This window comes from Halichoeres trimaculatus, unplaced genomic scaffold (genome assembly GCF_033239565.1).
Source record: "Halichoeres trimaculatus isolate MK-OKI-2021-1 unplaced genomic scaffold, fHalTri1.1 fHalTri1_scaffold_6, whole genome shotgun sequence".
Taxonomy (NCBI): Eukaryota; Metazoa; Chordata; class Actinopteri; order Labriformes; family Labridae; genus Halichoeres; species Halichoeres trimaculatus.
In genome coordinates this window covers 13,210,299-13,232,623 of record NW_027437184.1, presented here as the reverse complement: position 1 = coordinate 13,232,623, position 22,325 = coordinate 13,210,299, and the positions used below count along the sequence as shown (strand labels likewise).

The 22,325-nt window shown below is 41.8% G+C and overlaps 1 protein-coding gene across 1 annotated transcript in view; it reads right to left on the bottom strand.

Annotated features, from left to right (window-relative positions):
* The window catches only part of kctd16b (potassium channel tetramerization domain containing 16b), a 95,377-nt gene extending 73,757 nt beyond the window's left edge, over positions 1 to 21,620 (bottom strand). The window contains exon 1 of the mRNA XM_074672082.1: positions 19,885 to 21,620. Within this exon, the coding sequence (XP_074528183.1) occupies positions 19,885 to 20,722 (838 nt within the window). The 5' untranslated portion in view covers positions 20,723 to 21,620. The remainder of the gene's footprint in view (positions 1 to 19,884) is intronic.
* Positions 21,621 to 22,325: the final 705 nt, after the last annotated feature.

Sequence of the window (22,325 nt, the reverse complement as noted above, 5' to 3'; positions counted from 1 at the left end):
AGTTACCTGCTCACCAGGGGTAGAGGTGAAAGGAACCCACACAACAATTTTTTTGGGACAAGTTAACATTCTGCAGTTTAAGTAACAGAGTAGATGATACTTTCCCAAGATAGTAAAGAGGGCTTAACGGGAAAAGACAGACAGGAAGACAAAAGCTTGGTGAGGTGAGATTGTCTCTGACAAATTGCTCCAGCTATCAAAGGGTTGTATTCCAGATGGAAAGAAAGATACTGGGGGGGGGGGGGGGGGGTTAATAGGAGTAAACTGTGTAGGATGACACCTTAAAGTAGAGACAGAAACAAAAGAAAGAGCAGTCAAAGGAATCTGCCTGCATCTCCGGCTCTGGCAGCAGCGCCACTCTGTGCCCTCCAGGAGAGATGCTTGAAATCAGCAAAACATCGGACAGAGATTGCCTACAGAAGACAGGAGTCTCAGCTCTCAGCACTACACCCTGATGCTTTAAATGCTCCAGAGAAATCCAAAAAATATCTGATCTGCACAGCTGGCACCAAGTCAAATTCTCAAAGCAGCATCAGATACACAACAAGGAGGTGAGACCTGAGAGGAAAAACAAAAGGCTGAAAAAACATGCTCCTGGCATGACTACTGATCGCCCACATCTACATTTCAATCCAGAACATATTTATGTTGCCAGTAAGCCAAATCTTAGCATCCATTTGTATTTTTTACAAACCTGTTTGTTACACATGATGGATTTTGTTCACAACATCTCCACTGCTCATAGCTTTTTAAACAAAAACACTGAAACTCAGATACAAGAACGCATTGAAACCATCAGTGAAGGGAAGACTTTGCCCCATTTTCTGAATTTGTTTGTGCCGGTGTGTGAATGCAAATGTTTTTCTCCTCTGCTCTTCTCTTTCATCACCATTTCATGAAGTCCTTTCTGCTCTTCTGAATTATTTATCTCCAATTCCACATTATGTGCCATTCAGTGACATTTTTGTAATGTATCACATGTACTATCTTGAATACTAAATTTATAGTGAGAGGGCCTATGCACTGTACTAAAAAGCACAAGATAAACACAGGATGAAATAATCAGAAACTCAAAGCCCAAGCAAGGTGAAGATCTCTTACCCCTTTGTGGAGATTAGTTTTGAGCCATAAAAACTCAGATAAGACTGCCAGTTCAAAAGCAAACTCTCTGTAACAAACAAACCCTGAATATTTATTCTGAATCTTATCCTTGGCTCATTGGTTTACGTACTCAATATGCATATTTCTCTTTGACTTTGACTGTTTTTCAGCCTATTTTTGTCTTGTTTGCCTGCAATCTGGCGCATACCTCAAACTGTATAATCTTCTACTCTAGAAAAAAAGAAAAAGACACAAAACAAAGCATAGCAAACAGTGTATCCACTGGGGAACTGAAAGTGATGGGACATACAAGAAAGAGGGTAGAAAAGTGAAGAAGAGAAAAGGGAAAGCATCTCCAAAGGGGGGGTGATGTTCGAGGATGAGCGGCAAAGTGACATTGGTTATTGAGTGAAACTGAGAGTGAGATCTTAAAAGGACAGTGTCCTCTAATCCACCTCAGACAAGCTGTAGAAGTACATACATGGGCAGTGTTTCTCACTCAAAGATGACACCTGAGCTGGCCACCGTTTTGCCTGCCCATTTTTACGTCTTTTTTGTCCATACAAAATTTCCATCCATTAACCATGACATAAACAGTCAGCCATTGCAGTAAGTAATTCTCAGTCTCATTCTTACACTAAGAAAAAGAAAAGGTTTAATTAAAGCTGTTATCATAAGGTAGCGTAGGGCTGGTCAATATGAGAAAAAATCATATTACAGTCATTTTTTTCACATCAGTCGATATACATTAAATAACAATTTTGTCAAGCTTAAATGTTCTGTTGCTCATAAGTGAGTTGTGAAGATGACAGAAGGTTATTTTTGACTTGGTTTATTTTTTTTGTCAGAGATTGAATGTGACAGACTTACTGAAGAACATTGTACAACTACTTTACATTAATAAAACGGGTACATCTATTTCTTCTGTCAGTGGGCGTGTTGCAGGTTATCTACTAAGACAGTGTGTGCAATTAAAAACAGGAGTAAAATGCCCTTTTTAAATGAGGATTTAGCGCATGCTACCTGCTGTCACCATGGAGAGTTGGGAAGGGCAGAGTGGCTGTAAATGAAAAATGAAGTTTGAAGCCGTGGAGGTGTAGATTAGCCGTATGGGTCACAGGCTAGATTCAGATTCAGAATAGTTATTGTACCCTTGGGCAAATTCAGTTTACAGTGCTACTGCACAGGAGGTGAGAGCTGTGTCCAATGTGTGCGCCGTGGCACTCGGGCCATCTAGCGCACACAAAGCAGCTGGTTTATGCTGCGTCTGGGCTTACATTGATCTTGAATGCCCTCGCAAAAGTCTGGTAATCCAGTGGCAGTGGTCCTTGAACCGAGCTACCAGCGAAAGAAGAGGGAGGTTCATCTCCTGTGCTCTCCAGAGTACAGGAGATTAAGCACGGGTTGAGACCAGCACAACCAGTGAAAACACAAAGCCCCAGTTAAAAAAATCAAAGCTCAGAGTTGGCATTGTTGGTTTGAGGATATGTCTCCACTAATTTTATTTCCGACAGTCCAACTGTGTTGATACCCACAGGGAAAATTCTCCCCCTCCCTTGTCTGTCATTGCACCTTTGCACCACATTGACGACAACCGTATGTAGCGCTGTGCGAGTATGCACCTGCCTTTCAAATGTGCTAAATTTAGATGCAAAAACAGTGACCACTAACAGTTTCAGATTCGAAAAATCACTCTGCAGGGGCTAAATGATCATATTTGCATCTTTTCCTCCCAGATATGATTGGCTAATCATATGTTTGTCAAAAAGAGGAAAGAATGAATTCTATCAAATTTCAATCAACCATGGCTCATATTTCTACCAAAGAAAAGTTATTTTGGAGTATTTATCTTTATTGTTTTATCGCCCAGACCTGTCGTGACCGTATCAGTATTGACTGACATTGAAACCCAGGTTTCAGAGCTTAAAACGTTGGATTGGTGCATCCCTGATCTGGGGCTAATGACTGATAATACCTATCCCATTAATAACAATCAAACAAGTAGTGACTGTGTGGGGTAAACATGATGACTGCAAGGACATTTTTCGCCTTTAAAAATTTCCCTGTAGCAGCTTTAATTGGCTAAATACGCTTTTTGAGTTGATGGATGTTGACATTGTTTTGCTCTATTTACACGTTTTTCACCCTCACGCATCAACTGAAATGTTCATGCACCAGAGATCTGATTTAGACTTTCAGCGCATGGTTCATCTAAAGCACGGACACAGGCACAAACATAGGTCTGATAAAGATTGGAGAACTGTTGGTTTGTGTTGGTACACAGAAGTACTAATCCCTCTAAAGCTTCAGCCAGGTTAATCTTGTAGTAAACATTGTGTCTCTGGGCTAGACTTTGCTGTCTGATCTTATCTGTAAAATGTGTGCAGCTGTGTACGTGTATTCGTGTGGCGTCTACTGCTTGCACCCTGATGCTTCTGCTGTTGTCCTGCAGAACCAATTTATGAGCAATCCTTCAGTATGCAGACCATAATCACACAGGTTCACAGGCTACAAATCACTATCTACACAGAGCTAATACAGGCCTGTGTGGTTAGGAGACCATTATACAGGTAGAATGTGTACATAAGACCCCAGGTAGCAACCCATTACTTTTGCAAACAAACAGCCGGGGCCTCTGTGCTGCTGCCACAGACTGCGCAGTCCTCTGTGAACAGCACTCAATAATTCATTACACAGTGAATAGCAAAACAGAAGTGCGAGCAAGATGAAATCATAGCAGACATGCTCATTTTCTATAAATCATTGTCGTTATGAGACAGAGAACACACAGTCATTACCACACACTCTTCAAATCCACCAGATGTTTGATCAAGCACATGAAGGTGACACAAACTCTGTCAAACACTGTTTGAAGATGCATACAAAATGTGCAACAAATGTGTTGTGAGAATTGACAGCTAGCTCTTGAATTTCCTAATTGTATTTTGTTCATAAAAATTTCGCGGTGGGTGCTGGCTGTGTTTGCATCCAACTGCAAAATATGTCTTGTAAAGTCTCACATTTTCGAGCAAATGTTAAAATGTGAGCTGCAAAGTAGAGAATTCAGTTTGTAACTCTTTGCTCTTGTTCAAAGTGAGAAAACACAACCAGCTAGGCTTATTACTAAAGTTAGGGAAGCCCCCAAAATTCACTGTTTGTCTGTCTGACTCAGCATACACCTCAGTGCCCATCACTAAACAAGTTTGTAATAGCTTTTATTTATGTGCATTGAACAATGACGTTTGGCAAGTCAAGCTTAATGAAAACTAAGTAATCAAAAAACAGAGAAGTAACATAAGAATGGAAAAGTCTTGTAAAAACTTCCAGCTGTGAGCTGACTTTGTGGATTGTAGCTGAGTGAAGGTGAAGTGAGGCAGCTGAGGCTTCACGTTGTCATTTAGGACTGCCTCTATCACTTTGCAGAGCTAAAACCCACTGGACCGTGTGGTTTGTGTTCACCTTTGTTCTGACACCTTATTTCTTGGTTGTCACTTTACAGTGTAACTCGCTTTTGTTGAGCCCTGAGTAATGACAGCTGTGGTCCCTTTATTTAGGAAACTCAGGAAACTCTCATCTTGCAGAAATCAATTAACCAACTGTTTAATAATAATTATATGTTGCAACAGTAAACGGATGCTGTCTCTTCTTGGGGGGGCCAGGACTCAAAGGAAAAAGGTTAAAACAGCCTTCCTGAGATTGTCCACAGAGTTTAGACTTGTGTTTAGACTTAACAGAATTGGCTTAAGGAGTCTTTTTAATCAAACCAGCACCCTACAGGTTGGGCTTTGAATGTATAGTCATGACCTGATGAGTGAGAAATCCTGTTTTAAAAGAGCCATCACCAGCATGGTCCCAAGTGGCGACCCCTGGTCTTGAGAAATGAAGGTGATGCAGAAGTGATACAACCTGCAAATCCTGAAGTGTCCACTTGAGACTGGCTATAGGAGCACTGATGACAACTTACAGACACCCACTCAAAAAAGAACAAAGTTTATGGCAAAAATGAATTTGTGCCTGGTACAAGACATGATTAGGGTCTAAAAACATAATTTCTCAGACTGTACTCCACAAGCATGACATTTCTTAAGACTAATTAGTTTTAAATTAAGAGTTTAGCATCATCAGGGTATGGGTGACTTGACTTGTTATCCACCAGTTTTTGCTTTACTTAACATCTTTTCTTCCCTCCCCAAGTTGTCCTGAAAACCATGGCTATTTGAACGCAGGTTGTGTCACCCCTGTTCTTGTCAAGGGGCTTAACGGCTCCAAAGAGTGCACAGGGTATGTAACTTCAACATGTTCTTTGAGGAAATCTTTATGGGGCCTAAAGAGCGCAGGTAATAATTTGAAAGAGACCTAAGTAGAGACCTAGGTAAGTAGTTGATAAATACAAGCTTTTAAGACCTTTATGCCTGTTTTTTTTCTCTCTTTCTTAGGCTTGGGACTCACAGCTTCATTATCCACTACCAGCCTAACTTACCTTAGCTTGTTATGTAACTGAAATGTAGCACCTTATTTAGAAAAGCAAGTCCAACACATGCAATACGCTTAAACTGTTGCATCAGTTTTGATCATTCTGTTTTAAGCACTACCTCCAGACTCCAACAGCCGACTGAGGATGCAGCGCTAGAGCAGAGGTGAAGTCTTAAAATCGAAGCTTGGTTGTCAACTCCTCCGTTTTGCTCTTTGTCAGCTGTACCCACAACAAACAGCCAAGAGTCCAGGTATAATAGTGTATGCACTATCTCTGCAATGTCAAAGGCTGATCCCATGGTTTCAGGTGAGAACTCTGATCTCACTCTGATATACAGGTATTTGCAGACTAAATCCCCTTCAGTCTTAAGGGGAGCTACAGATGAAAGCAAAGGAAACAGATAAAAGAAGAAATCTTGAGCCAAGGTTTGAGCTCAGTACTAATGGGGTTCCTAACATTTTGTTTGCTTGGTGCGTATTGCTTTGCTGAGTACCGAAGAGGAATCAAAATTCATCTCACCCATTAAGGTAGAAATTGGTTGCCAGAGTTATCCTTTACTCTGTTATTCCCAGCTAATGTGTTGAAGTGAGCTAAGAGACAGATATTACAGACACATTTATAGATGTTGATTTTTTTTAAAGCTAATGGTCCTCTCCCCTGTATTCATTCTACTTTAGGTGATGTTTTAGAGGTTAGCTGTGGGTATAACTTAGCTTTTATATGTGTGCCTGCTTTGCATTCTTTTTCACACACTGTAAGTGATTGTTTGAATGGACACTGAGCTTCACAGCCACTTAAGAATGAAATGAAATGACAGTATGCTCGAGCAAGCATTTGAGCATTCTGAAATGACACTGAGGGATTACTAATGAAGCACAGCGTTGGGGTTTGAAATAATCCTCTGCAGTGGCATTACCTCAGGTTCTGTCTGATACCACACTAAAGACTGCTTAACCATTTGAATACAGGGAACACAGTACCCTCTAGTCTTACTCCAATGCTTTAGAAACACACATCTGATGTCCATCAAGCTCATCTCAGGTCAAAGATTGTTACGACAGATTTGACAGAATGTCAGTTCTTGATGTTTTCGATGACCCTTGTGGTATGTCCTGTACATGTGTTGCAGTATTCTCTACAGATTCTTCCATTTCTTGCAGAAAGGAAAATTATCCCAGAGTCAGTCACAGCCCTAATTGTGAGTAATGACTCGAATTCCTTGCACGTGATTAGATCATATAATATAAATAAAACAAGCAGTGCTAAAGTGTGGTCAAAGCAATGATTGTATTCCAAACACGGAAAACGAACACATGTGAAAGTAGCTGCCCCCTCTTTTTAATGTCAAATGAGAGAATAGAGCCATGATATAACTTATTTTTATGAAACATCAAGACTCATAAGGCTTATGTCACCAGTTACCCTTTGTAGTTTCAGTAATTTCCTCTGGGGTTAATTTCCTCTGAAGTTGCCACATAAGTGCCTGTAGCTTTCTTAATGGACATAAAGACTTCATTGCCACTTCCAAATGAAATGCCTCTGACACTGTGCCCCAGGAAGCTATAAAACTATGCGGACTGAAATTACTGCAATATGACCATATGCTTCATCAAGCTGCGGACCACTGCTGTGTGACTGACGTTGTGAGTTTCTAATGAGGCTCAGAGGAATAAGCAATGATCAGAAACTCCATCAAACTAAGAAGTTTCATCATGGAGTTTAAGCACTAATAGTCTGAATACTGACCGACTATTTCATCAGTCACACTGTCTCTCCACACTGAAGAAGATGAATGAAGTGGCAGACTGGGGTAAATGAGGAGCTGAGTTAGCTGAGGAGAGAACAAGACAAAAGACACAGAGAACAGTGAAGTCAAGACATGCCCAAAGGACCAACAAAGACATTCAACTCCCATGCAAGTGTTGGATTTATGCCTTTGATGGCCCATCGACATTGATTTGTTTGTCTCTGCTGTCAGGAGACAAGTCAGAACAGGTAAATCAAATGCACAGACTTGTAGACGAGTTTCCAGATCATGATCACAACAATAGCTAACCAAAAATGTCCTATTTGCAGACAGAAAAGCCTGATTTTTGTGTAGAAAAAATTGCAGAATTGTTTAAAGAAGACGCATTTCGCCTTTCCCATTTTTTAAACATGGATGAAAAGTAACAATGCTTGATGTCGGCACAAAATGTGGGCACATTTTTCAAACAGCCACCTATTCATCTATCACTGAAATCCTCAAATCTGTAAACTGCTCGAAACAGTCAGTTCTAAAAGTAGAACCAGATCTTCACAAGACTTGCTGGAATGATTATGTCATGGCATAAGGATCTCCTAACTGGTACATGGCAAACACCTAGGTCTGCCCATAGCTCTGCTCCTGACAGGCCTTCAGGGGGGTGGCCAATCAAAAGGGAGGGGGTTTGTCTTCAAGAGACAGTAGCCATAACTTAGGTGCTTCAAACAGAGGCTTGATAAAAGTTTTCTAATTGCTCCTGTTCCTTTTTGCTGAATTGTTTTTCCCCTTCCTTGGTAAAATATTAATATATATCACCTAGTATCTTGAGTTCATTATCTTCAACAGGCAACCAAAATGTACCTTTAGGCCATCTTCAGAACATTCTGGTTTAACAAAATGTAGATGGACTTTCCATCAAAGTGAGTTTTTATTTAAGTTCTCATTGACTGTATTGTAGATCCTTCCTTAACTTACAGATGTTTCACATTGAGATAAAAAAAAAAGTGATCAGGGAAAGACATGGGACAGAATACTTTTAATACTGTGAATTTGTTACTCATTCTAGGCACCGCCTGGCTGCCTCTTACAGCACCTCTCTCTTCTTTGTCCATTTCTTGTAATTTTTTCATCTCTTTTTCGCCATTTTTGCATTTGGAGTGGATCATCATCAACATTGTATGGGTCATTTATCAGCCATGGATACCAAACTGGTTTTGTCATCAGTGATATTTTCACTATTTTTGCTCCTGTGTTTGTCTGGAGATCCTACATGTAACCATGGATACATTTTTTTACAATTGAAATCAGCTGTTAGCAGCCTGTAGCATGTCAATGCTAACTGGTGCAAGGCCTGATGTTTTCCCACAAGGTGAAGAGATGGAGGTGAGAATGATTTGCTGGTTCTCAGATGTGAGCTAAGAAGTGACGACATCAACCTGTCCTTCCATCCATCGTTATTGGGAACGTAAGATCTATCTACAATAAGATGGATGAGCTAGCCATGCTAACCCAGCAACAGAGGGAATACCAGAAGGCAGAGTAGCATCATGCTCTTCACAGACACGGCGAACGGGGCTAACACTGGACACCAACACCACATTGGAGGAACTTCACCTGATGTGAGCGGACAGGATACAGAAGACAGAGACTGAACAGACTGCTGAAGCTCAGTCCTGGACCCTGTGGAGGTGGAGGCTGGCTGACTGGAGAATGATAGACAAGCTGTCTACATCTATCTTGTTACGGACCATTTTGCGCTTTCTTGATTGCTGCTGTGACTCCTCCTGAATTTCCCCTCGGAGATAAATCAAGTATTTTCTATTCTATTCTATTTTTCAAATAGCATCCATCACTTAAGAACCAAAATCAGGAGTAAGATTGTGTAAATTCTCTCTCCTGAATATCTTGTAGAAGATGATGTTGGAGCTTTTCATGAGATGATCTGTTCCACAAACTTAACCAAATGGCAGCAGCCATTAATCTGCACTGTGACTTGCACTCCCACAGTGGAAACAGCCGTTGGTATGATAAGGCGATGCAATTACTGGTGCAATGGGAATTCTGCGTCTCCTTTGCATTGTGTTTCCAGCCAATCTGGACTGGCACATAGCGGGAGCTATTAAAGCAATGATGCATTGCAGCAGCCAGCCGGTGGGTTGAGCGAGTGAAGAGTCTCTCCAGCTGCAGTTTCTTGTCATTATGGCAGTGCTACACACCTCGTCGCACCACAGAGCACTTACTCTAACACAACAGGGGAAGAACATCAGCATTATATCAACTGTGCGTCCCACCGCTGAGAGAATAGAGTGTCAAGAGTCACAGAGGAGGAGAAAATGGGCTGATAGATGGCAAGAAGAGTGGGGGACTGTGGAGGGCTTCCGGGGAACTCGTTGTCACTTGGGTGTGCATTCTCTTCTCTCTTTCTCTCTCCATCTTTCACCCACAGCTCTGTTGTTCACCACAACCTCCAGAGGCAGGGGATTATGGGAATCTATGCTACATGGTTACACTAAGCTTCCAGGGGAGAAGGTCAAGGGGAGGCTAGACAAACAAGAAAGTCTATCTTCCCTCCATATGACCCACTTGCCCTTAATCCATTATTTTTCTCCACTGCCCTCATCTTATTACCACACACTCCTACTTGCACTTCCCCACATGAGCTCTTAGACAAAATCAATCAAACACCAGCAAATTGATGTGTTGTTTCAGGGTAGGTTTGCTTTCTATTTATTTACTCGAAAGTCTCTAATTCACTTGCTTTAACTTGTACTGCCACTTGTTTTCTTCGCTCTTGAAAAGGTGAGTCACCCCTATTTCAAACGTGAAAATTGAGTTCATTTTCTGTTTACTTTGAGGTACATTCTGAGTTTGGATCATTCAATTCTTCCATAGCTGTTATCCACGGATCATGTTTGGTTTTGCTCTTCTCCTTCACACTCTCTGTTGTTGCTTTTGTACAATTCCCTTCACATACACTGAAGAATATTTCAAGTATGAGGTCGTTTTTTTGTCTGTTTAAGGACAAGTAAGGTTCATGTCTGTTGTCATTCTTTTACAACGCTCTGAATTTTTGACTCAGTCAAAAAGTCTTTTTCCTCGCCTACTGCTTGTACAAAGGCTGCATCTCTTATTCTTTCAGGGTAAAAAAGAAGGCTCAAGTTGGCTTTATCAAACTGTAGCAGCCCGTCATGAAAGGCACAACACAAGCAACAGAGCTCATATTTGTAGGTACAATATTTGCAGATTAAGTGATTTTCTTATAAATACAGTTGGAATCATAAAAGTCAGAAACTTAAAATGATTTTATCGTTCTCATTCTTTATACACAAACCACATTAACTGCATTTTCTCTTGTAGTGATGTCTTAATATTTTTTGACCATAAGTTTATTTCAAACAATGGAATAAACAAAAAGATGGTTAGTGATCACTTTCTCCTGCAGGACGACCCTGTAACTTCAGAGGGAGAAGCTGCAACTAAAATATAGTCATCTTTTAGTTATTAGCATTAAGATATTATTTTATATGTTAAATATGCTTTATGTTAGTGTTTGTTGATTTTGTGAGTGGCATGTCCTGCCCCGCCTTCTGCAGTGTCTCATTTCTGTAATGTCTGATCTTTTGACCATTTCAGCACATCATCTTTATTTTCTTCTTCTTAATATATTTTTTTTAAAGCACTAAAAGTTAGGGATGCACCGATATGAAAATGTTGACTGTTATGGCCGATAACCGATATTTACCAATGTCAATATTAGTATTAAAAAAAAAACAATCTGAGATGAATTGTCGAGGTAGTTCAGAGAGAAAGAGCAGTGCGATCGTGAGAAAAGATGACCATGGAGAGGATCAAAGGATGGAGCGTCTGAGATGAACAGGATCCAAAAAAGTCTGTTATTTTGATCAAAAACAGAAACAGACATAAAAGATGCGAGTACACTCTCCCAAGGAAATTTTTGTTGTTAACATAGTTATGGAAAAAAAAATCTATTCTGAAGGTTCGTTCAAAGTGCTCTGAAAATGGCCAGCAGCTAATGAGGAAATATGGGCCCACTTTTACACATCAGCCGATGCCAGTATGATAAAAAAAAAATGACCAACATTGGCCAATACCAATATTGATACCTACATATCCTGCATCCCTACTTAAAATGATCACTTGATACACCATTAACACAGCTGGTGATAAGGATGCGCACAATGCTTGTAAAAAAGTAGCATTACACGACGATCTAAAGCTTATTGTTCAAATATCTAAAAAATCACAACTAATACTACCTGTGTCTGATGAAATGACCGCAGTTTATTGACCAGCTTGCCACCATTAAACTGATGCCATAGAGATAAGGTGTAACAAGTTACACATCAACACCAGCTATCTATGCAATGGACATTATTTGCTGGGCCAATGTATGAGCAAACACTGTCTGATACAAAGGTATGTTCAGCTGATACATCAGTCCCCCATGACAGCAGTCATCACAGCGTCCCAGTTAGAGAAATGGTTGTAGAGGCAGTTGAATTATTTGCTTCACCAGCAGTCATAGTGAGAAGCATTTTGTAGCAGTATTTTTCACTTTCATGAATCACACGATTTTCTCTGCTTGCTCCCTTTCTCCTTTGTTTTTGTCTTGGTCTGAAAAATGCACAGTTGAGGTGTGTGGCTGTGGACTCCCCTGTGGAGCTGAGGCCAGGGTAGCAGCTGTCCCCATCAGGACCCTCCTCAGAGCTGTCATGGCCTGTCTGCTCTTTGCCTAATCACTTCCTACAGGCCTGCAGCATGGGACTGCCGTGGTTAATGCTGTCACAGATTGGGCTGGGAGAAGCTAACAGGATGAGCGTGATGTTGTCCCATATTGTGGATTTGTGTCATTCTGCAAGTGGGAGTATGGATGTGTATGAGGGGTTGGTGGAGTGCAGGTGTGTTGAGCTTGCGGCTCAACGGGTGTGCAATGGCCTCCAGAAGTGCAACATGGGTCACACATTAACACACAAACACACACCATAACCATCATCGTAACCTTTTTTTGCCACCTGCCAGAACACATTTGCTACAAAAGGACTTGCTCATCTGTGTGTAACAAGCAAATGGCACAGTGTGTCACATACTTGCACACATGGTCTTATGAAAATGGCTGTTTGTGATGACACACACTTCACTCCAGCATGTTCAGCTGAGGTTGAAACAAGAGCCTGAGGAGATGCATCCTGAGCAAAAACACAGGAATTTCACAACCTCTCAAAAGACTTCAGAAACGTGTCCTTTTTGCCATGCGGAGGATGTTGTGTTGTAGGATGGTACTGTTCTACGCTCTGTCAGGCCCTGCAGTGAATATCAAAGAGTCATCTGTCAACAAAGAGATGATTAATGATCAGTCAATCCAGTCAACATTAAACTGTTAAATACTAATGCCTTCTGGGATTTGAGAGTCCTTATAGAATTTTAATGACCAAAAAATAAAAAAAAGAAGATGAAAAATAGATGCAGGTTTCTGGCAAGAAAAACATGAAGGATGTGATTGGAGAATGACAAGCTGTGTCAATCAAATTGGAGATGGAAAGAAAATGTTCTTTTGCCCCATGCGTTCAGGCTAGGGGTGTACCCACAATTAATCATAAACACTCCAGCAGGTTGGCTCCAGAATTACTTTTTGGTTAAAGGGTTAGAAATAGTTTGATATTTGATATAGCCTGCAATGCCAGTCATATGCTGTAGCCAAAATGTAATGCAGCAACTCGCCAAGGCCGTTTCTGCCATAATATTATCATCCGCTGATATAAACAAGCACAGATGATGGATGGCATCCTGTAGTGCAGCACAATCTGACAATTTTTTTACCTAAAATTTTGAGATTAAGGTTTATATATAAGGTGTTTGGTTAAACTTGCTTATAACTACTCAACTTCATCACTGCTTAACCAACAAAGGCATCAAAACATTAACCTGCATGGAGGACTAAGGGCTCTGTGACTTTGTTGTGTGTTGTGCTGGATGATGTGCTGAGTTTGGCTATCTTCGTGGTTTCTTTTTCTTGCCTGGACAGTTAGTAGAGTTTCATTTTCTGTTTCAAGCACTAGGTGATCAGTTGCTTTGAAACATCCCAGGTAAAAGTATTTGTTCCTCAGAATAGCTTGAAATTCCAAAGATGAGTCTGCTCATTTCACATGAACAGCAAAAGATTCCTGCAGCAATCTGTGGTGTTGGCAAATGAAGTAAATGTACCTAAAACTAGAAAAGCACTCAGAGAGTGCAGACTTCCACCAAGCATATTGTGATTGTCACGCAACACTTAAGTCCTACTTTAATGTTACACTCCCTTTCAGCAGACTTTCTGCTACAATTTGGTGTTAGTTGCAGGTTTGTATGATAATTTGTTACCTGACAGTGTTGAAAATTATGATGACCCAGTACATATTTCATATTCCTGATCTTAGTATCCATAATATTGCCAGAATCTGGATCCTGCTTTTACATCTGTCAGAAATTGTTGTGAGCTTGTCTTGTATTCTTTTGCAAAGCAATCAGACCATTCATCATGGAGTTATATACACATATTTAACATTTCCTGTAAATTTCATCAAGATCTGTTCATTAGTTTTTGAGTTATGTTGTCCACAGACAAACAGAAAGACAGACAGACAGACAGACAGACTCTCCCAAAAACATAACCTCCTTGGCGGAGGTGAGTAACTTGAGACAACCCACAATCCCCAATTGAATCCTTACTTACAGCATGTTAAGATGGCCATTTTTTCAGCTAAACTTATTATGCTTCCAGTAAGGATGACGCAAGGTCGGGGTATAAAATGTGTCAAACATATGAAAAAAAAATACCCTGTTTAAATGTATGTGGGTCAATAAACCATGCACTTCTTTCGACATCTCACCATAGATCTAAATGCATGGATGCATATTTTATCCATTATGTTTTAGTTATTTAGGCCATTAATGATGTCAAGCAGCAGGCAAGTCCAGATGTCCCTCTGTTTTCCAGATCCTCTGGGGGTACCTGAGGCGTTCCCCTGTTACATGAGTTGTATAATCTCTTCAGCATGTTCTGGGTCTACCCAGGAGTCTCCTCCCAGAGGGACAGTCAATGAAATCCCCCAAAGCAACACATCCAGAGAGCATCTTGGTCTGTCGTGATGATCTCCTTCTTTTGGTCCCTACCCTAAGTTCATGGTCATGGTAGTGGGTAACAAATAAAACTGAGAGGGTAATTGAAAGTTTAGCTTTGTCCATTAGAATGGCTGCACTCCTGCTGACTCCACACCAATCTCCTGATGGATCCCACAGTCCATTTTTACAACACATGTGAATGAGACCACAGGTGCTTAGGGTCTTTTACTTGAGTCAGGAATTCAATCCCCGACTAGAAAATGCAATCCACTTTTTTCAGCAGGGAACCATGACCCCTGATTTAGATGTGCTGACTCTCATCCCACCAGCTTTACACACGACAAGTAGCTGCACTGGAGGTCACAGTTTGGCAAAGCCAACAAAACCACATTAACTGCAAAACAGCAGAAATGCAATTCTAAGGTTAAAAAAAAAGAGGATTGTCCGTTTGAAATGAAATTAGAGACAACTGATATGGACAATAATAAGATGCCAAAAAGTCCTTGAGTCCTAAAAGAGGCTTTCCACAAAATGTGGGTTTATGCAGGATTTGCTCACATTCAGGGACACTCTCATCACCAAGGTCAGCCACTCATATTGGGGTTAGTCCTGGCTGGAAGCTCATGTTCCATTTCATCTTTAAGACGTTCAGTGAGCTTAAAATTTGAGGGACAGATGTTTCTTTGTGGACCTCTCTCTTTGCACAGCAGCTTTGCCAAGCTGGAGAAGGCAGAGACCTCGGCATAAGACTGTCTAAAGGCATTCTTTTACAGTATCAACAGTCACATACTAAAAGTGCATCAGGGCTTTTTTACAAACTTATAGGAAGTAAGAAAGCCATGCTCACTGGAATATGCATTAAAAGGAGGGGGATTAAACACAAAAAGGAAGACAAAATGCCTCAAATGTAGAGTAAGATAGTTGTAAATGAAGGTAAATAAACAATCATGGAGAACGACAGGCAGAGACTGAGATATGAATAAGAATTGAGACAGGAGGCGTGACGGTGCAATGAGGCATAAAAAGGCAACTGGTGCTGCGGCGCTGCTCCTTGCCCCTGTGGCGCCGGTGCAAAATGAAGCTAGAAAGATGGAAGGCGGGAACACAGATGAGAGAAAAGCTGGGTGTGATTGACTCCAACAAAATGAGAAGACATGAAAGAAGAACAGAAAGGGAAAAAACAAAGAAGGCAAGAGAGAAGGTGGATGGGGGAAAGATGAGGGTGCCAAAAATATGACAGAGATAAACAACAGGCTCTCGACAACTGCATCAACTCCTCTTGGCAACAACAGAGTTTAACACACTCTGCTCGACCATGTGTGTTTGCATACTTTCCTCCCTCTGTGATTACGCCTGCTTACCTGCATTTGAGTACACACACTCTTCATGTTAGCAGGGCTGCACGTAGGCCTTTGTGGGTCAAGATATAACTCGAACATATCTGCCAGGATTTGTGCCCTTGCCTTTGAGTATGCGCCCTCTAACAAGCTGAACATTCGTCAACAAAGCCTGGAAGCAGTTGTTGTTTGTCTGTTAGCAAGCAGAGGCCTGCGGAGGCAACCCACGGACACACACTGCCAGTTATTGCATAAGCAAGGTGTGTGTTTGTGTTACTGTTGCTCGTGTGTCACCAGCCCCCAATGCCACTTGATTTGGCTTGTTAGCAATACTTCTGGGGTTATGAGAGCCAAGAGCCATGATGCAGCTTCACGCAGGGCATTAATGCAGAGCTCATTTAGCCTGGATCCATCCCAGCTCACGAGTTGTTGTTTTTTTTTTTTTTTTACCCCTGTTAGCACTGCAACTATGGCATCTTTAGACTTATGTGATTTATTGTGCTGACATTGGTTTTCCCTAAGGTGCGGCTGAATGCACAGCTCAGTGGTGTCTAACCAGCAGCCCTGGCCTCCATCCCAGCCATGACAAGGAGATCTGGAAACAAGTTATTTTAGGTGTGTTGGCATTTTATAGACTGTACTCTGCTGTTTTTAAGTACAATGCGAGCCATCTTTGAGTCATATTGAGAAACCAGTCTTTTAAAGATGTTCCATGTTAGGCCAAAGCTGTATGTGCTTGCCAAACATTTGGGGTACAGGGCACTAAAACTAGGAGACAGAACCAGATGCAAACAGAATTAGTTAGAGCTCCTTTCTCTAGAAATAACTTCTTCTTTTTTTTTCTTGTGACAAATTATTCAAACAACAGCAACAATGTTTGACTTCTAATCACCTTTTTAAGGCACTTATTACTGTGACTTTTTATCTAACATGGCTGCTGAAAACTTTAACAGACACTGTATTTGTAGCCATGCATAAACCCAACAACTTTAAACTTCCCAAAGTGTTGGGTTAAGCTGTATGTGTAAATGCAAACTGCAAGAAATTTTCCCCCGGACTTGACCTCACTTTTTCCTAACAATTCTCATGCAAAACTTCGACAAGAAGTTAGGGTAAGCACATGCCTGAAGGCATTAGGCGACAGTCACTCAGGCAAGTGAGCAAAACAGTGATTACGATCACATCACTTGACCATTGTGCAATCAATAACAAATTTAGCTTGCTTCTTCTTACACCAGCTCTCAATTGTGTTTCTCTACACTTTTTTGTGGTGTTTTTAATTTTTGTTCCTATGTGTGTCTGAAGATCTTATGTGTAACTATTAGGCATGCATCGATTGATCTGCCGATTTCCTTAGTTTTGGGGGATCGGTGATCAGTGATCAGGGGATCGGATTGGCCTTTCCTACATATGAAACTTATCTTATATACCTCCTGGAAGGTCTGACAGCCAGCCTTTGTTACTTTTTGCTCTGAGACCTAAAACTCAGGACACTTTATTGGTTGTTTGAGTTAAAACACAAAGATTTTATTGTTTTACAGGTATTGATCAATGATTTTCAATAAAAAAAGGTTGGAACATTGAAGGTATATGCTGTCAGTTATAAAGGATAAAAATTAAAAACGGGTATCGGCCCAAATCGGTATTGGCAGGTCAGGCTTTTTGCTATCTGTGATAGGTTATCGGTCAGATAATGGTGATCGGTGTACCCCCTGGTAACTATGGTTGCATTGTTTACACACAAGACCAGCTGTTAGCAGCCGCAGCATGTCAATACTAACTTGTGCTAGGTGCAATGTTCCCTGCAGGCTGAGAAAAAGGAGGCAAGAGTGACGTGCTGCTACTGCAGTGCGAGGTAAGAAGAAACAATCCTCAAGTTCATGCTTATGGGGAATGTAAGATCCGTCTCCAACAAGATAGACTTGCTAGCATTACTAACCCAGAATCCGAGGGAATAACTGCAGAGTATTTACAGACATGGCTAACTGAGCTAACACCTGACAGAACAAGTGACAGATTTCACCTGCTGTGAGCTGACAGGATACAGGAGCACGAGACTGAACAAACTAGTGTAGAAGGCCAGCTCAGTCCTGGACCCTGTGGTGGTGGCCGTGGCTGGTTGGAGAATTTTTGCACTTTATACTTTTTCGTATTGCTGCTGTGACTCTGAATTTCCTTTCTGGGATTGATTTTATTAACTATATTCTATTCTATTCTATTCTATTCTATGTGATTCTATTTTATTAACCACATTATGTTTGGCGTTTTAAGGTAAAGTGTGCATTGTTTCTCATGGGGATGTCTGTACAGTATCACCTGTAAGTCATCCATTATCTCACACAGTTTTGCATTACTTTCTGGGGGGGTGTCATCCTTAAAATTGCAAATAACCCACATTTTCAAACCCACCATGCATACAAAGCTTTTCATCTCTGTAACTGGCTTTTTATCTCTGTTATCATGAACATCATGATGGCTGCCTGTGACACATTGAGTTCACTTCTGTTGGCAGCCTTTTCCCGTTTTATTCGCAGAAACAGTCAGCACATTCTGCACCACCGTTCTGTATCTCGCTTATGTAACAAGACTTCATTCAACATTGAGGTGCACAAACAGATTTCCACATTAAAATGCTTTCACTGGTATCAATGGCAACCATATATATGTCCAAAAATGGTTCTTTACTATTTGTAAGCACTCAAGAGATGAATGGAGTGCTTCCCGCCAAAAATAATGCATTCACAGCTAATGCTGGTGTAGAGATATATTTAAAGGAGGAAAGTCCGAGGCCTGCAAGTGTACAAGAAGATTTCTGTGTTTTGTAATTCACAGTGCAAAAAAAACACATCTAGGTCATTATGAGTTTCCTGGGGTGTTGCCTTTGTGTTCAATTTTAGATGTGATTTGGGTTTTATTTTATGTTTTTCTTCGTCTGTTTGCTTTCCAGCAGCTTTTACTGCAGTTAAAAAAATGTCCAAGCTGACACTTTATCTTGTGGCATCCAAGTGGTTTATATGGGTACTGAGAACTAAAGCACACTCACAGCAACACTTACACCCCGACCCTTATAGCAGCTACATTGTAGAAGCTTGTGATAAATTATACATCACATCAGAGGATATGGAATATTTTGTTGGCTCATAAAAGCTACTGTAAAAGCAGTGATGATCCCTTCTTCATTACCACTCCTGTAAGACTCCTGCCAGCCAGTGAGCAGAAAAATGGAGAGAAGGAAGGAAAGGGATGGGAAAGCCAGGAGCAAATGCAAGAAGTTGAAAGGATGGGGATGGATGTAAGTGGGGAGGGGAGGTGGAGTATAAAAATTGCACCAAGATGAATAACGGCAAGCATTGACAAATCATTGCTCTGACGATCACAGTGGCCCAGATGGAAGTGAATCTATTAAAATCAGGTTCAATCTTGTGAAATATAAACTAGCCTGCAAGAGTGTACCAAATGCTGCAACATGGTGTAAGAGGTCTCAACACACGTGTGGAGATTAAAACATGAAGTTGTCTGCCAGATTTGGATTTCTTGCGAGGGCTGAAGAGGAATGAAGGGAAGAAGGGAAACAACACCCTGGGTTTTGCCACATTTGGCAAGAGGGATTTCTAACTATTTTTGTTCCACTGGGAAAAGGCACAACTCAGAAAGACAAAAAGGGCTCCTGCTCACCATTCTTCACACAGCACAGAGTCCAAGGGTCAAATCAGCTGGTACAGTGAAAGTGCATCTCAGAAGTTGAGTTATTTAATTTCAGGGAAGAATAGACAGGCCACGGGGCATGGGCAACACAGCTTCATACTGCTCATACAGCACTGTTTGTTTTTTAACTCTGTCAAAGTAAAATAAAGAAACATTGAAGAAATGTCAGGACCTACTGCAGGTCATAGAAACAGGTTGCAGTAAAAATTGTAAAGTCAGTACAACATCACTCAAAGAAGATGTGACCTTTGCTTGAAAAAAGCCCACCAACAACCACACATAGTACGTGTAAACCAAGTGCGCCTCCTAGTGGTCACTGCAGCTTTAAAAGTGTGTGTATGTTGGTTTGTTTCTCTTCTTGAACTTTAAAAAGAGAAAGGGGGAGAAGTATATGTGAAACTTACGGTAAAAGACGTATTCTGTGTAGCTTGACCACACTTTGTCCTCCGTGAGCTGGTTGACCGCCGAGGCCGTGACAGACGAGTTGCAGGCCACCATTTGGAAACGACACTCCGATAGCATGTCAAAAGCCCTCTCCAGGTGCTTGAACTTGAGGTAAAACCGGGATGTGTACCGATCCGGGGTCCTGTCCGGGTCCCGACTCTCGTTCAGGGTCTCCCCGAAAACTTCTTTGGCGAGGGCCACGCGCCCGCATATCAGTATCCGAGGTACTCTCCTGAACTTGGCGTCGCTCTGACTCTCTCGGGCCATGGTGCACGAGCCCCGGTACCCCACCGTGATAAAGCCGCTCTTCCGGTCCGCGGGGACCAAAGAGGGGGGCGGGCACTGCCGGTGGTCGCTGCCCTGGGAGCCGTCCTCATAGTCGCTGTGAAAGTACTCGTCCGGGCTGGATTTAAACTCCTCTGGGGTCAGGAGCTTCACTAAGTCGGGCAGCTGAAAGTATTCCGCCTCCTTCCTGAGCCTCCCTCTTTCGGGGAAGTGATCCGGGAGGACGACCTGCTTGTCCCGGAGGTAGTCCAATACATATCTGAATAAAAAGCCGTCTCTGTCGATGAAATACCGGCCTTTCGGGTCCCTCGCCAAGTCGTTGGAGGCGTCTTTTTTGGAGGAGAATAACTTACCGAGTAAAGAGCTTGGGCTGTTCACCAAAGTTGAGTGGCGCGTGTAATAAACCTGTCCACCAACATTTAGTTCAACAACATCTGGGAAACTGTTCTGAACCGACGCCTGCTCTTTAGGGTTAGTCCTACAGTTTCCACTCAGTGCCATCGTTTCCGTCATGAACAGCTACAAACAGGTTTTACACCCTTTCCTAAAACCAGACACAAAAAATAAAACCAAATATCTGTGTCAAAAGTTTCTACGTGGTTTTCCTGCTATACAATGAGGACACACGGCCTCCAACTTAATCCGAGAGCAATAATTTTTCATCCATCCATAGGCATTATCACCTACCAGTTTTGATAGTCGTCAATGTTTGAGGAAAACTGCAGTCTTGAACGTCCCTCTATGGAGTTTACAGAGTAAAAAAAAAAGACAGGGATGGATGACTTGAGAGAATCAGTGTTGCAAGAGAGGAGAAACGTATCCGGACGCATCAAAGCCTTGCATCACTGGCTGTCGGGAAAATCATTATGGTGGGGCTGGTGGAGGCTGAAAAGAGCCCACAACAGCTTGGTGATATGAAACTTGATTTACTCGCCTGTTTGCGTCTAGAGGTATCCAACAAATAAAAATCGCTCTGCGTAAAACCAGAGAATTACGCAGCAGACCTGAGGAGAACGAAGGAGGGAAAGACCTGCAACTTCTATGAGGTTATAGTCCAAAATGAAGGTTGGTGATGCAGCGTTGTCACTTTAGTTTTCTCCTTAACTTCTCCTCGAACATCAGCAGATTTCCACGGCTGTTAAAACCGGCGAAAGGAGGAAGGACACCTCTCAGTGGCGAGAAACTTCGCAGGGATTGCGCACGCAAACCTCGGGACTCCTGTAATGGTTTTGTAGCCTGTCACTCCAAATATGTCGCCTACGCTGGACTCACTCAAACTAAACCCACTCAGTCAAACGCATGTGTTATTTTCTCTCTTCAAGGTGTAAAAACAAAACAAAAAACAAAAATCTCATTTCAGATGTTTCTCTTTTCCCGAGCAGCTGAGAGGACCAACCCGCTGCTGCTGGGAGCTGTCCGCGGTGCTGAAACGAGCATCTCACCCACCCCTCCTCTCCTCACCCTCCCTTCCCTCGCTCTCACTGCCTCCCCTCCCCTACAGAGCTGGGTGGTGTCTTCGCGACTGCTCCCCCTTCTCTCCCCCACACACACACACACACACACACACACACACACACACACACACACACACACACACACACACACACACACACACACACACACACACACACACACACACACACAGAGGGGCTATAGGGCGACTCCAGGCTGCAGTCGCTGCTCTCTGTGAAAAAAAAGTCTAATAAATCAGTTTTTTTCTGCACTTTTCTAACAAAGGTGATCAGTTTGAACCTTAATATCTGGTGCATTAATGAAGGATGATGGGGAAAGTTGATACTATCAAGGGTTAAATAACCGCATGCTTATGTTTGGGGCTTCTGAGCCATTAGTGTGCACTGTTGTGGACGCAACATCCGTCCCTGTGCCATCATTATAATAGGCTAAACGCTCAAAATGCTGCAGCTTGACCCCCAGCTTGAATCCATTTGCATAGCATTGGGTTTGAATACATAAACACAGATTCTGATTTTGTTTCCATTGAACAATCCCTGCAATTACACACCACTTTACAATTTGGGTTCAGCATGTCCATTATTTAGTTTATCTATTCCTATGCTGTTTTTTGTCCTTAGACAAATTTAACTATAGGCTAAAG